Below are 16,041 nucleotides of genomic sequence, written 5' to 3'. Positions count from 1 at the left end.
AGTCGAGTCCTGTTGGGTATTCTGCTAATGGAGTTCACAGTCAAGGAACGTTGTTGCTATCCTGGTCAGCTGGTGGCATTCCAGTGGTTCTTGTGGAACTGACCTAGATTCGTTATCTTGAAGCTCAGAGGAACGCTGCTGCAGGCCTGGACTCCATGGGAAATTCCAACACGGTGGATGAAACAGACAGGCGCGTTCTCCCAGTGTGTCTCGAATACCAAACCCTAGCAGTATGACAAGGCTTTTCAGAGAGGATTGCTGGGTGGTGCAGCTGCCTAATCCAGCCTAAGCTACACAGAGATTCATCTCTCTTCCTCGGCAGGGACGCCAAGTCTGAACATTGTTTTGACGCTGGAGAAATGTATTACCTGTGAGAACTAGTTAGTTAATATGCATAGCGGGGGGGGGGATGTTTTTATTAGTTTTTGTTCCCTTACTTTCCTTGTTAGTCCTGAAGCAATAATTAGGACAGCTGATATTGCATAATGTTCCAATTTGGAGTGCTATGTCATCCTATTGTGTCATTCCATGAGTCAACAGGAAGGAACACCTATTTTCAAAGGTATTTTATTTGTACACCTGGATTGAGGAGGGCTTATTCATATACTGGCTACCAGTTCAGGGGTGGAAATAAGACTCCAGTTGCATAGCAGTCTCACCCATTCCAGGTTTTAAAATGTGCTTTTTTAGCACCATTGTATAGGTAACAAACTTATTACACATAGTAAAACCAGGAATGGATCAAACTGCTATGCTATTGTATTTCTATCCCTGCAGTACATCCACTATCCACTAAACTGAACTATTGGTATTTTGGCATGATTTATGTTAAGTATGTAGCAGGTGGTTATTTTACTGTTTACAGCTGGTCTTGCAGTCTGTATTTGCACAATGAGACATGAAGCAGCATTTATAGATAGTACCCTTACGAGCTGAGTGATGAGTTGCTGAAGCTGACATGCGGGTTTTGAGCAAGAATGCACAGCACCAGTTATTAAATACCATACTGAAATATATGTTTGTCGGAAGGTAGCCAGGTGGTGCTAATTCCCCTTTAGAGGCCTGGGTTCAAATCTGAGTTGGGTCATAGTGGAATTGAATTTAAAACCAACCCACAATTTGGCACACATTGCACAGAGCATGTTTTAAGGCCAAAGGAAGGTGAAGGAGACTGAACAGGTCAACAGACCCCTGTTCAGGGCAGATTAAATATTAAAATTGCTGTGTGATCCCGGTTTTTGTTTTTTCCAAGAGCAGACTGGTGGTCAATTACAACAGTAATTGTGCAAATTCGTAACTAATTGCAATGACAGTGTAATTGGTTTTGTAGTTGAACCTTGACACACCTGCGTAATTGTAGTTATATCATATAATTGATCAATTACAGTTCAAGAACACATTTGTTTGTCGTTCAATCGTTATGCTTGTATTTTCAACCACTACGCATTTGTTTGTAAAAAATACGTTTTCTATAGTATTTTTTTGCTGTAATTGTCATTATGCTGTTCTGGTACCATAAAATCCTGTAACGGCAAATTGAGGGGATAAACATCCCTCATACCATTTTGAAATGCCTCTAGAAGAGTCTTTTTATAAATTAATAATGAACTGTATAGAGGGCTGTGAAGTACTTAAAAAATAGATGGTGAGTAAGTAGATTCAAGAAAATGCACAGAGTCCTTTTCTTCAATCAGTTGCCAGGTTTATTGAAATATGCAGGGAGTCTGGTCCCAGGTACAGGACATACAGAACTCAAAATTACAATGTTTGCGTGACATTAAATACCCTTCTGTATAGATGGTCCACCTCCCCTTTCTCTGACATTAACCAATGGTCAAGGTAATTTAATTTATTGTGTGAGTGTTAATGTGTGTGTGTCTGTGTGTGTGGTCTAGTGTGACAACCTCTGAACTCAGTGCACTCTTCACACTCCTGGAGACAAAAGGTCCATACATCTGCCTTTTGTTATCTCCTTGCGACCCCCTTTGATGCCAGTGGGATTATCTCTTTTGATTTCTCTGAAGTCTAGCGCCTGTTCCCTTCTAGTCCACAGCATTGTTATCTCGTTAGCTTGCAGTCATTGTTGGGCAGTTTGTAGACGCATCGTCTCTATCAGTGGTTAGCAGTACATGCAACTTGAACCAAACAGTCTGCTATCTGCAATATTAGTCTCTTTTCAGAAAAGAACACCAGTATAGCTCTGCTAGTCCACATGCGTAGCAAACCCCTAATCAATTCTCAATCCATGTTTTCCAACAGGCTGTGTGAACGGTGCACAAGTCTTCTACCAAATGCAAACTGCCATCTACCCAGCACAATGAACACCTCGCCCTCATGCTTTCAGCATACTCTGTCAAAAACCAGACTGCATGTAGTGCTGGGAGGTGTCTAGAGAGATCTTATTCCTTTCCGTCATTGATATTTCATGCAATTGATGCAGAGAGGTAGACGCTGGATTGTGATGACGGCTGCATCGTTCAAGTCGATTCCGAGCATACACAACCTGGATTTAGAGCCAGTGATGTAGTCTTTTAGAAGATGTTTGAAGTCAAGCTCCTAAAACCGTTCTGTGCACAATTCTGGTGGGGTGGGTACGTGCATTATAATTGGTACAAGTGCAGCGTTGTTGGATGGGCTTGAAGTAAACTAGTATATTTTGGCAGTTATTATACCATGCCCAGGACATGAATCCTAGTAGACCATTATTTTTTCATGAAGGAACTCTGTTTGCCTCTCCTCTGCTGGGAGTGGCAGGCCTGTGTGGGTTGGTTTGTTTGATGTCCTAGAAATTTAGAGCGACTCAGCAAAAACCTCTGGAGCGTTTCAGGAGAGCAGGCTACTGCTGCATCCAGACCTACTTATTAGTTTCTGCCCTGCCTTGACAAAGATACAGTTCCTATTTTTACTTGGTTGACTTTTTACTCCTGGCAGAAAACTGCAATTATCATCTGCACTCAAGTGAAAAATGAGCTTTCTCAGATTTTATTTGAATACGTTTAAATCCACTTCGTTTTCTAGCTTCTCTTGTATGCTGTCTATGGAGAAAGTGTTCCTGTTTTAATTGCTGGTGAAGAGCCAGATAAGAGACTTGATAAAACTACACAGCAACAGTTAATGTTTTATTGTTATGAACAGTGGCCTGACAGCATTCAGTGTGTGTGAGATGCAGTAATGGGAACATTTATCTAATTAACCCTTTGCTAACCCATACATCTCTTAACTTTATTATTATTAGTGTCTGTTAAATATATTAATCAGTTGCGCATTCATTTGCGATCTGAACCGTATAAAACAAAAATACCTTTTGAAGGCGGTTGATGTAAGCTTGAGTTTTGACTGTTTCGGCGTTCAACATGTATTGATCATATCTGTCTAGCGTGATGACCTCTTGTAGAATAGACCTTGTTTAATCTTATACACATCTTTAACCTATAGGTTGATGTAATCTGAGACTGATATGAGGACCTACCAAGAGTGTGAGGACTGGTGTCCTGGAGGTAGCTAGCACAGCCAGAGAGCAGCCAGACAGCTCTGACCTTGCGGCTGGTTAAACCCTCTTCCAGAATCTTTACCTTCTCTCCCCAGCGTGGAGGCAAGGCCTTGGCTTACGAATGCATGCAAATACAACAACAACAGAGAGGGAAAGGGGGAGGGTTTGCTGGCCTTCTGTTTTGTGCCATTGTCACTGAAGAGGAAGCATGCAGCTTCTGTGCACTAACATTGTCCTCCGCCTCATGTGAGCTCGAAGATTCCTCCGGTTGTGCATTCAAGCAGCAGGTAGTCTGCAGTTGCTTGTATTCGCGTTGCCTTTGTGGAGTGTGAGCTCTGAATGCTGCAGATGTAATCCTCGGAAGTAAGCAATGGCAGGCATGCTAAATGAAGGTTGAGGGTCGCTGTCCTCCGGTGTTCGGGTAGCCCAGTACAGAGAGACGCGAGAAGAATGCTTCGAATTACTGTTAGGAATTGCTTTTAGATGGGGACTTGGCTACTATGGTTCAGTTACGGGCTTTTATGATGCTGCTTGCAGTCCAAAATAGAAGTCTGGTGGTGTGTCCAAAAATCTGACTAACAAGTAGCTATCCATTCCCATTGCAATTACTGGCGAGCAGACTTTCAATAGTATCAAGCAAAGTGCTGGAATCTGTAAACTATATTACAGTAAGAGTACTAGCATACTGATACCCCTGTAGTTAAACTGTGCTTTAGATTATGGTACATGTTCATTTTTTGTTGCCTTTCAAGCTGTACCTTTTTTTTTTGTGTAGGTATGGATTTATTACTACGAACAGGGCTTTTTAAAGCTTCCCAAAGGCTCTGCTGCATTCTCGTGTAAGGGTAAACCTCGAGGAACTGGCGCTGCGTCTGCAAACGGATTGGATCAAACGCAGAAATAAAGCAATTTAAAAGGATCGTTTGAGCCATTATAAAATGGTTTCCTTCCAGTATTATTCTGCAGAGTGTTAGTTTGTCATCCAGCTCGGGGACTAGAGAGAGGGCTGTAATATGAAAGGTTCAGGGACTGGGAGTTCACAGCTGATTTAAAGTCGTAATGTTACAGTTCTCAACTATGACTAAACTTGTTTGATATAAACAAATCAAAGTGCATGACCTGCTCTTGCTTGTTGTCTTGGATAATGTGCTGTTTGATTTGTCAATCCTGATAGGACTGACAGTCTTGAGTCTCATTATATAATCTTACTTTATTAATACATTCTCTTCACTGTACAAAGTCTGCAAAGGGACTAAACTATTAGACGTTCCTCCACTTCAGTATAACCAGTAGAATAATACTGTATAATGAGTGATTGTCCATTACTTTACTGGGGACTTCAATACCTGGGAACCAACATGGGGAAGAGAGATGTTTTATAGCATTGCACAAACAAGTTTAAAAGTAAAGAAAGCAGCTTACTAGAAATGGGAATTTTTAATTTTAAAATGTTAGGGTGGGCAGGATTTCAAAACTTTACTGCCCCTCCTATACGAGTACTGTGTTAAATCAGCCTGCACTCCTTCATCTTTTCAACGTTAGCAGCCTGCCGGCTGTCTGGGATTGTATTAGTGGCGGTTGCGGTGTGGCCACTTGTTCAGGATTGCTATGCTGTGTCTCTCTGTCTCCCCAGCTGTTGATTTGACAGTTGAAAGTTTCATATTTGCAGTTGAGACCAACAGCAGAAGCAGCAGCAGCAGATTTCACCCTGTGTTTTTTTCTTTCTTTCTTCAGCTCCCGAAGTAAAACCCAAAGAAGAGAAGAGCAGCCAGCCCAAGAGTGACCAATCCCCCTCCACACCGGGCCCCTCCCCGTCCACACCGGGCCCCTCCCCCTCCACACCGGGAGTCAGCCCTCGACCCAAGCAAGGTACCCACCCTCCTCCTTTCTTCACCAACTATAAAATGATGCATTAGAGTAGGTCTGAGGGATTTCAAGAAACACGTGTTGTGACCTTCATTGATTTTTGCAACAAAACACAAGGGAAGCAACGCAAGGCCAGCTCTTTTAGAGCTTTCAGTTATTTCTGACTGTGTACCCCTTTACTGCTTGTGCTTCCTGGGGTCATTCAGTTGGTTCGTACACTGGCAAGGTCCTCAGTCATTGACTTATTGGCAATAACAGCTTGGCTGCACTGATAACGTCTTTCCAGATTACCCTGAAAATGTGAAATATCGTCATAATGCTTCCAAAGATAATGTGTCCAATTCAAAATCCACGATGTGTGTTGCTTACTCGCGCTAGAGTCCTAGACCTACAGTGCATGAACGAGGGCAATGAGCTATTGAGCTAAATGTAAGCTTTAAAGAAGGATTTAATTAGCTTTGTGGGCTTTAAAGACCTTTTTTCTCCAATGGGTAGCTACAGCTGAGGTACCATTTATTACTGTGCTGCAGTTAGTTGCAGGCTCCTGGATGCATTACTCATCTGTCTATAGGAGCAATCTGGCTGTACTGGCAGAGAAGTGGCTGATCACCTCAGGGGCGCTTTTAATCAAACGAATGCCAGTTTTTCAGTGTTGCACACAGCACTTTGCAGGCTTGTGCAAGTCTAGCAGCCTCACAATACTGTAGGTATGTATACACCTTGCACGAAAGGGGCTGTGTGAAACATTGAGCTATTGGTCGCTTGTTTATAGGCAGCCACAATTGATTAGCAATACATTTTCCTCGTTCTGTGATTAGCTTTCCTACAGCATAGCAGATTCAGTTCCAAGGTGACGCTACGAAATGTAAACTGTTTGTCATGGTTAAGGTTAACTTTATTGCTGTGTTTATCTGTTTTAAAGAGCTATAAAGATAAAGCTTTTAAAATATTCAAGTGACGGTTTAGTCAAATTTATTTCTATACGTGACTTGTGTGGAATGGAAAGTAAAAGTCTATTTGGTTTGGTTTAGGGTGTGGGCTACAGTATCATACCAATACATCAATGAATTAATCCTGTATGCAACCTAGACAATGGAGACCAGATTCTCATCAATCAGTTGTCAATAATGACATTTTCATGACTTTCAAAGCTGAAGCAGTTGTTTAAACTCATAAGCAAGTGTATGAAGATTTAAAACCATATCCGTCAATGCAACCACACTCCGTTAAACAAATAAATGAGCAGTAAACGCATACAGGGCGAGTTTTGCAGCTTCTAGCTCAAAGTTTTCGACAGCTGCTAAGTGGATTTTAATTAATGCAATATATGCATATGACTGGTGAACAGGCTTTCTGGGATATCTTGAGATAGTCACTTAAAGCAGGCGAGATTCAAATTCCCCTGTGCTGTCTTCCTGAGGAAACGCTCATCTGCCTTTCATTAGTAAAGGGAGTCTGGGTGTCTTTGCACATGTCAGTGATAAGGCCTCTGATATTGTTAGAAGCAACCTCTGTCCAAGCCCATGCACCAGTGCCGGAAAAGTCCACTGAGACCAAAATAATACTTCCAAAATACAGCTCTCTCGCTTTAAACATTTCTGTGATATTGCCCTTTTTATAGTCTAGTTGTCTTATTTATTTAATTTTGTTATTAAACTGGATTTGTCAGAGAAACCATAGTAACTAATCTGCAGCAGCCAACGGCAATTGTGCAATTTTTCCAACTAAAGGTCAGTCACTAACAAAATTGAAATACTTATTATTATTATTTGGATACGACCATTTTGAATGAATTTCATCTAATTTAGATGTATTAAGTTGCATGAACATCAATTAAAAAGTTTGTCTTGTTTAGTTTTCAAAGACATGAATCTAGTTATTCTTTTACAGTTAAACACCTTATGAAACATTTATTAAGTATGTATTTTCATAAAGAGGATTATAAAAATCTCTAACTGACAACCACAAACATTCAGATACAGCGTTATATAATATTGTAGTGGAATTATGTAGTGGAACATTGTAGGGATATTGTAGTGCAGCCCTCTACTGTTGTAAGTAACCAATTGAATAAGTGGGTATTTCCCCCTTCAAAACAACCCTTTTCTGGTTCCAGTTGCCTAGCAACCATTCAGAAGTTGTTGGCCGGGATTGGTCTGTTTGAACAGAATCCAGTTTCTTAATCAGTCAAGGGGTGAGCATGTTTTTTTTCGGAATAATGAATGTTTTAATTATATTTTACACTCTCTCTTCTGGCTCTAAATCAGACAGATGGCCTAGCAGTTATGGAAGGCACTCTGCAACTGGGAGGTTTTCAGACTTGGGCCTTTGTTGTCGTTGTTGTAGTTTACTCACCAGTATGAAATGTATTCTCTGAACCACTGTCCAGAAATCCACTGAGTAGGGGAATTCTGGTGATAAGAAGAATAAAAAGTCTCCATGGAAACCAGAATTCACTCTCGTCAAAGATGGGCTTGGTATAGGAAGATTGAAGTCTCCTAGCTTTTATAAGGTTTGCAGAAACCTGAAGCCCATGAGAGTGGAATATGTAGCTTACATTACTGGGACAGTATGTTTTTTAGGGATGCATTGAACTTGAATGAATCACAGTTTGACGAAACTGTGATTAAGCACCAATTCTGTTTTTTGGTTTGCGTTTGCAAAATATGACATCTTTTAGTACTGTGTTTCATTAAACTATCCTAAAGTAAAAAGAAAGAAAAAAAAAAGTCTACAGTAAGGGTATACAGCCTGGCTGTGGTATTTCTTTCCTACAGTAATTAATACATTTGACATCCAATTGTACCAAAATAGTCATTTTCATGTTAACCAATTAAGCGTACGTGATCTCATCAGATATTCAGTTAACCCTTCAAATGCATGCTAACTGAAACAAATAAGCTTTGCCAGCTTGAGAATGTGATTGCTCTCTCCATATGACACTGGTCTTGTTTTGTTGGCTGATTAGTCCATATGCCTTCTGCAGAGTCTCTGTATCTCTCTCTCTCTCTCTCTCTCTCTCTCTCTCTCTCTCTCTCTCTCTCATGGTGCCCTCGCTCTGTGATTAAACCCCACAGAGTCCCATTGTTGTGAGTTGCACAGCTTCTGCTTTTGTGTTCTGCAGTTACAGCCTAAATTCATATTTTGGTTTTTACTGATGTTGCTGAAGCCCAGAGATGCAAGAGATGATGCAGAGTTTGGAGCACACAGATGTGATTGGTGTATTTAGAGGGGAGGGGGCAGGGTGGTGGTGGTGGTGGGGTGGATAATGCTGCCTGGGGCATAGTCTGCTAGAGCAGTGCAATTCCACTTACTTTACCACAGTTAACAGGAAAACAAACAAAGCAAACCAAGAATACAACTAGTTTAGAACCTAGATTTTTATTTATCTCCAATATAAAATCTCCATAAGGCAAGATGTTCTGCACATTCTTACTATTTGCTGGTGCATTCATAATGCACAACAACAGAGCAAAGTTGACTGTATCTCGGTAATAAAGATAGCAGCCTTTCCGTTTGGAGTTACATCATCAGAGGAGTGTTCAGTTGAAGGATGATTACATAATGGAATTGAAAGTGTGTCAGCACACAGAATCAATGTAATATCAGAGTAACAAAACCCGTTTCCACTTTTTAGGATTAGAGGGAACATTTGACCTAAAACATTTCCTTGGTACCTGGTCTTCCATCTGGGATAAATGTTGATTTTTTTTTTTTTTTTGTCATTTTAAAATGCCTCGTCTTGAATTGGGACCTTACCCAAATTCAAGGGTGCCTTCTATCAAGAAGTGTTGTCTATGTCATGTGAAAATAATATTTGTTTGTTTTTTATTCTCTGTGTTTGTCTCATACGGTTACCTCCAGACAAAACGTGGCCAGATTGAGCACTTAATAATGAACCACAGGCTACAGCTAGAGCCATGATAGCAGTCCCCGTTGTTTGGTGTCCATTTTGTCCACAGTTGCAATGCAAAGGGAGTTTATAGCCAGCCTACCCACACTCTGTTTGTCTAGGTGCTGGGTTTGGGCTTCTAAAGCATTGCTAAACAAATAGGGAGATCCTGTAAATGGCACACAAGACTGTAAACGTTTCAACACGGTTACTAGGCTTTCAAAGAATTGCATTGTTTTAAAAGCATGGGTTATCTGATTTTATTGTTTCAGTGACTAGCTTGTCCAATCTTGTCCATTTGAGAAAGTAAATTGATTTACGACAGACGGTGTGTTGTGTTCTGTTCTGATTTTATACTTATTACCAAAATATCAACAGTGGCTTCACTTAAATGCAATACACTTTTTTCATGTAGTTCATTGAACTGAAGTTTGCTTGTGAGTGCTGACTTTTTTATATTTTCCCTCTGTGCAGATGGAATGAAAGCTGAAGAGAGACAGAAACTGGCAAAGGAGCGTCGAGAGGAGAGAGCCAAGTATCTGGGTAAGGGTTCCAGGGACCAGGTTTCATGTGTGGGCTCTTGAAAGACAGGGCAAGGGAATGTTAAGGATGAAAGCATCCTGGTGGAGGAGTGAGAGAGCATGAGGGAGTGCCTGTTTTTAAAAATGTACCTCTGACTTGGGCAATTGGAAGTCTTTTAAGGACTGGTGTATACGCTTGCATTGTTTTTCTGTGGAAAGTCTAATGTGTGTGTGGTGGGGTGTAAATGACATGACTCTCTGCACTGTCAAGGTGTGTCTTTAACATCGCTGTGGGGAGGAAAACGCCAAGAACTGTCATTTTTAGGCTTCAGTTTCTTATTTTATATTGAGGCAACATAAAAGCATCTGAAGAACTATATTTGCAGTTACATTTAGTCTTTTGCGGTTTAACAAAATTATTGTAAGTTACCATAACAGTATAATTTAAAGTGAAAATTCAAAGAACAGATAGAGGATGCCAGTTAAAAATGCCCCCCAAAATTAAAGTAGCCTGTCATCAAATGAGAACAGTGGCACTGAATGGGTTAAGAAAAGATATAGTTCCTGAATTATCATTTTCTTGTCAATTTGTTTTTGCTCGTGTGTTGGCAACTCTGCTAAACATACAACAGAAACGCAGAGAGATAAAACACTGACTAATATCGCCGCTTGCTTTCAATGCATCGCTGGTGGTGGTGGTGGCCACGCAGCATCTCAAGTTGCACGAATGATGGAATCTTTTTGTATTTCTTTTTCGTTCCTCAGAAAGCCGTAACGTGAGTAAAGGTAAGCAGCAAAATCTGTTTAAAATGTCATTGTTCAAATCGATGGTGGTGGTTTTATGATTTCTAGTGTATTGATAGTAGATGTTTACATCTGTGATGTGCGAGTTTGTGTTGTGTTTGTTTAATCCATTTCTTCGTACCGTTTCCTATTTTGGCCACTGTGCACTTGTTATTTTGGTGTGTGTGTTTGTTAGGATCTCATATTTTGTTCTGTTTTTGGTCCTTTTTGAATAGGAGGACTTATTCAGAATCTCTTGTTTTAAAATGTCTGTTCAGCCCTCCTTCTGCTTCTCTATTAAACCCAGTCTATGCGTTTTTTAAAGGTAGCGCATGAAGGTAAACAAGGCATTTCTTTTTACATTTGAGAGCGACTCAAGTATCACTGTATTTAAAGCAGCAATGTTGCTGTATTTACTAATCCAGATTGCATTGGCTCCCAGAGTAAAATGTTTTCCAGGGGATGTTACAAGAGTTGCCCCAAATTGGAGGTATTGTGTGTATTTAAGCCGTTGCCCTTTAAAACACCAACTGCTGATAGCAAGAGGTTTAAAGCACTCATTACAGCTGATCAATAAACAGGTGGCTACATCTGTCGACCTTTAAGCTTTTTACCTTCCATGCCATTCAAGAGAGCTCAAGGGAAAATGAAAACACTTGGCTGAAAAGTCCATTTTCTTGTTCAGTTCATTGGTAGTTCACTGTTATCTCAATCTGTTTTAGTCTACACTTTGCATTGCATGCATGCCTTCTGTATCTCCACCAGATCAGTACCACAGTATTTCACAGTAAGAAATAAAGAAAGTTAATTTCTCCTTGTCACTGATCTTCTTAGCCTGGGGCATTGTTAAAAAATGAATGAGGAGACCGTGTGTGCGGGCTCTTTACTAACTAACATGAAAGAGGCAAGACGGTTTTGCTCAGTACTGCCCTAAAATAAAAAGAAGCAAAGATGTTGAACCATCTTAGATGGCTGAACATGTACCTGTTCTCAAGCGCCTCAAAGAAACTAATTATAAAAATGTACCTTGTAAATTTTGTAATTCTGTAGGTGTAAAAACAAGGACAAAATCTTGCTATCCCTTGACAAAGGTTAGTTTCTGAGGTGCTTTTGTAGCACATCTGGCTTCTATCTGACCACATAGCTCCAGTTCTGTTGACTACTGGAAATGCACTGTTCCTGGGAATTAAAAGAAAGATCTAAGAAGCAACAAAAGCAGGAAGCCGGTCTAGGAAGCAGTCTCTTCATAAGGGGTCCTGGAGACGGCAGCGGTTGCACAGATGGCTCCAAACCCACGTTATTGAATCAGTTAAAGTAGAGATCTTGGTGAAAGTGGACAAAGGGGAGTTACTGATTCGTATCAAACAGAAATGTTCATAATATACTCTATGGGGCTAACATGTCTTCCAGAATAAGTCTCCCAATAGAATATGCTACATTTGGATAAGCCCAAGCCCAAGCTGTATTGCTATGGCCTACAGTGCAAGGAGCTCTGAATAGCGGCAGGATGTCATCCTAAGTGTGGTTGGTTAACCATGTGATCTCCCAGCACAACTGGCCAAAAACAACTTGAACAAGTGCGGACAAAGGTTATGATGCAACAATTTCCAGTACTGTCCGTTATTTATCAGATTGAAAGATGTGTTGGTCACCGTTTTGTTTAAATAATAATAATAATAATATTAATACATGCAGATAAGCAAATCATATGCAAGAGAATTACAGGCATATTTGTCAATGAAAGGTATACATTCAAATAATGTCTGAAAGGAATATGCTGTGGGCTGGCTCTCTGTTCCCATAACAGCATTGTTATTTTTTGTAATTATCATGCCTGTGTCTGTTTGTAGAATAACCAATTACTGGTCACCAAAACTATTACAAATTGGGAGGAAGAAATGAAAACAATTGCCTAATGTGTTTTAATTTAACAAAGTTGTGCAAGCAGAACACCCACGTTGCATGTATGACTCGCACAGAGAAAGAGAAACATTTACAAGATTCTTCAGTTTCAACATAAATATATATTTTTTAAATACAGTGCCTATGTAGGCAGGAGAATCATAGTCCTAATAGTAGCTCTGGGCTACTGTTTCTGAATCTTTGCATGCTGATGCCTTCCTAAAGAAAATATTCTAGTTACAGTGTAAATCTGCAAGACAAGTAGGCCAACATTTCAGGCACTGCCGCCTTCGGCGTTTCTTCTAGCTTTACTGTAGAATTCGGATTGAGTTAAGTTATGGATAGTTCATTACAATGGCGAGAAAGAAATCCAGACTTTAACGTTTCTCGATTCTCTTGCAGCTGCCAAGAAGGCCCAGTGGCTGGAGAAGGAGGAGAAAGCCAAGCACCTGAGAGAGAAACTGCTGGAGGACCGGCGGAAGAAGCTGGAGGAGCAGAGGGTGAAGGCAGAGAAACGACGGGCAGCACTGGAGGAGAGGCAGAGGCAGAAACTAGAGAAAAACAAGGTAGGCCTCAGGAGAGAACCACAGCCCCTGAAAGAATAACATGTTCACTTGTGAGTGTTGAGATCAGGTGTAGTGTGTTTAAATCCCTTTAAAGAGAGAACAGTGCAAACGAGGTCAACAATGACACCCACGACAAAGATAAATAACACTTCCAGATTTTGGTTACTTATTGATTTGAGAGAGTTGTGATTTCTAAACGATAAACCAACCCAAATGATACATTTAGGTGTGAGTGATGCTGCACAGGACGACAGTACAGAAAGCTTCCTTGGGATGTAGGCCTATGCAGGAAGCAGGTTCCTTTTACACAAGGTTTGACTGCCATCACACTTCCCCAGGAACTGTCACTTCCACCGGCCAGGTGTTGCGCTCTGTACGTTTCCTCATTCTGAGCCTGTTATTGAGGGATTATTCCTCATTCTGAGCATGTTATTGAGGGTCGCTTGCAATGCATGGCTATTCACATGGCACAATGACAATCTTTTTTTTTTTTTTTTTTTTTTTTTTAAACCCGTGGAGATGCAGGATACACAGATGCATCTTGCAAACTGATCTACAGTGGTTGGTAAATGCCACTCGCCAAAATGAGCTCTCCATAAAATTATTTTTTTGATTGGTAAATGCCTGGCATGCAATATCTAAATGCTTCATCGCCCAGTTGCAAGTAATTTTATGTACCAGTGTATATTACTCACTATGATCAAGTATCCCTAAGGAAAATTTATAAAATGCTTCATGGGAAATCAATGCAGCCCATTGTAGGGATGGAACTCTCATTGCATATTAGTTTGATCTATTCCTGGTTTTACAATGAGTTTAATAAGACACACCTGAGCCTGTTGCCTATACTCTGTGGCTAATCCAGCTCATAATAAAACGTGGAGTGGGTGAAACTGCTATGCAATAAGAGTCTTATTTCCATCCCAGCATTGTGGCAGGACACCCTATTTGATGTTTTAAATGTTGTGGTTTAAGTCGCTCTATAGAAGTGGTCTCCAGCTCCTTCGCTTGTCTAATACAAGTGCCTGTGCTGCTTTCTCCTCTAGGAGCGGTATGAAGCTGCGATCCAGAGATCGACAAAGAAAACCTGGGCAGAGATCCGTCGGCAGAGATGGTCTTGGACTGGAAGTCTGAATCAAAACGCACAGAGAGAAGGTGAGCTGCTGAACTGGAACAGAAGGAGTAGGCCGTAGCAAAACCCATTCTGTCTCCTGCCTCGGCTTTATGAACTATAGGGAAGTATTTGGATTTAACAAGACCTGGGAGGTCTGAACGGCATCTGAATGCTGTTTTTAAGTTGAACTGGCTGCATTGCGCTTCTAAGGTTGTGGAAGCGTATGTGTGTCTTTGGTAAATGCTCAGGACTGCTGTTTATTTAAGGGTCGTCTTTTAAACCAATTGAATAGACGGCCCATAATCTTGAAATTGAAATGCCATTTAAGAATTACCTATTCTTTCAAGCTTAAAGAGCTAGGCAGGCATTGAGACCTCAGCAAACACAGTACTGTTTTTTTTAATGCTCAAGTCTCATTGCATGTAGTGTGAAACAGGGAAGTATTTCTTTGTGTTTGGAGTTTGGGTGTGGTGGCTGTGGGTGCTTTTGTATTTGCATGGTAGCTGGTGATTTTCCTGCTCTGGTATTAGTAACACTGAATCGTTTTTGTGAAGCTTGTTGTTGTTGTTTTTTTTTTTTTTATGATGTGCTTTTGGTGGCTAATGAAACACCAATTCAACCTAAGCAATTTTTGCACTGAAGAGAAGATTGGAAGACTCAATAGCTACTTGTTGTGCTCTGTTGTTTTTGGTTAGGTTAAATTGCCATAACATTGCTGTTGGAGCACTGTTGCTTACTGTATGCTAGCTATGTCCTCACTGCTTTGTCATAGCTTAAGATGTATCATTCAGCTTCATCAAGCTAAAACATCCACTCTCAATACTACCTTAAATTAATAATACCACTTTAAACACCTTTTGTGCAAATTATACAGCTGTGTGTGGGAGAAAGGTGTGTCATCTTTGTTTTGTTTAGTAAAATAACCAATCTATCAAAAGTAATATACTTACCTTAGAGAGAAGCTTTCTGCGCTTGCTGTTTCTTTTTAATTGTATTACATTTTTTTTACCTTTTTATTTTAAAGTAATTGAGGTTAAATATCAAGTAAGAGGTGGTCTAGAACATCAACAGCCATATCCCTCCCTCTCACTTGCTCACACACACACACACAATCCAGTTTTCATTGAAGCATTAAAACTTTATGTAAAACAGGAACAGCTTTCTGTTGCATAATGTCATGTGCTTGAAAATCATGCAGTGATGTCACGGTACCGAGGTTACGCTGTTTTGAAGATGGTTTCAGGACTGGGCTGCAATGTAACAATGTAATTCCTGTGTTCCAAAGTGTTACGACTGTGAATTAACCTTTAAATACCAACCATTGCATGCACTGCTTCTGCCTCTTGAAATACTTTTGTTTGAGTTTTTGGGAGTTTTGATCTTTTCTTTCTGTTTTACGGTGTGTGAGGGGATCAGAGGTATTCTCCCTATTCTACAGTTTTTTTTTTTTTTTTTGTCTGGCTATTTCATTAGCATGCCACAAGATGTCAGTATACCACCAATACAAACAGGTTAAAAAATCTGTAGCCTTGCCCTGGCCGTTTCTGTTTCTGTCTATGCAGCAGGATTGCTGGAGCAGATGGCTTTTCACTCGCAGGTTTTCTGTAGTGTGCTTATGAATATGTTCTTTATAATTTGAGTTATGACTTTATGGGAGCTATAAGACATTCACAGAAACAATTCAGACTTGGCAAGATGCAAGAAAATGGATGAATCGTATTCTTACTGTCTTCATGAGCAGAATTTAAAGAGCGCATCTTGTCTTGGAATGCCACTCGCAGACTATACAAGTCTTATTAATACACCAACGTGCACTAGGATCGTGTTGCTTTTCAGATGATATTCTGTTCAGTCCTGAATTTTGTCGTGCTGAAGAAGGAACTCCTTTATTGGGTATGTATGAGAAC

The 16,041-nt window shown here is 40.4% G+C and overlaps 1 protein-coding gene across 11 annotated transcripts in view; it reads left to right on the top strand.

The window, feature by feature from the left end:
• The first annotated feature begins 279 nt into the window (after positions 1-279).
• The window catches only part of LOC121303455 (MAP7 domain-containing protein 1-like), a 31,457-nt gene continuing 15,695 nt past the window's right edge, over positions 280-16,041 (top strand). For 8 of the 11 annotated variants that reach the window (XM_041234178.1, XM_041234177.1, XM_041234176.1 and 5 more), the window contains exons 1-6: positions 514-562; positions 5,225-5,359; positions 9,723-9,791; positions 10,535-10,555; positions 12,857-13,020; positions 14,067-14,175. In XM_041234178.1, the coding sequence (XP_041090112.1) occupies positions 529-562; positions 5,225-5,359; positions 9,723-9,791; positions 10,535-10,555; positions 12,857-13,020; positions 14,067-14,175 (532 nt within the window). In that variant the 5' untranslated portion in view covers positions 514-528. Of the gene's footprint in view, positions 371-513; positions 563-5,224; positions 5,360-9,722; positions 9,792-10,534; positions 10,556-12,856; positions 13,021-14,066; positions 14,176-16,041 lie in introns of those variants that run through there. The other 3 variants (XM_041234179.1, XM_041234174.1, XM_041234180.1) reach the window with 2 other exon arrangements.

Source organism: Polyodon spathula, chromosome 32 (assembly GCF_017654505.1).
Source record: "Polyodon spathula isolate WHYD16114869_AA chromosome 32, ASM1765450v1, whole genome shotgun sequence".
Taxonomy (NCBI): Eukaryota; Metazoa; Chordata; class Actinopteri; order Acipenseriformes; family Polyodontidae; genus Polyodon; species Polyodon spathula.
Note: the sequence above shows the minus strand (reverse complement) of the source record. Positions and strands in the feature narration are given on the sequence as shown.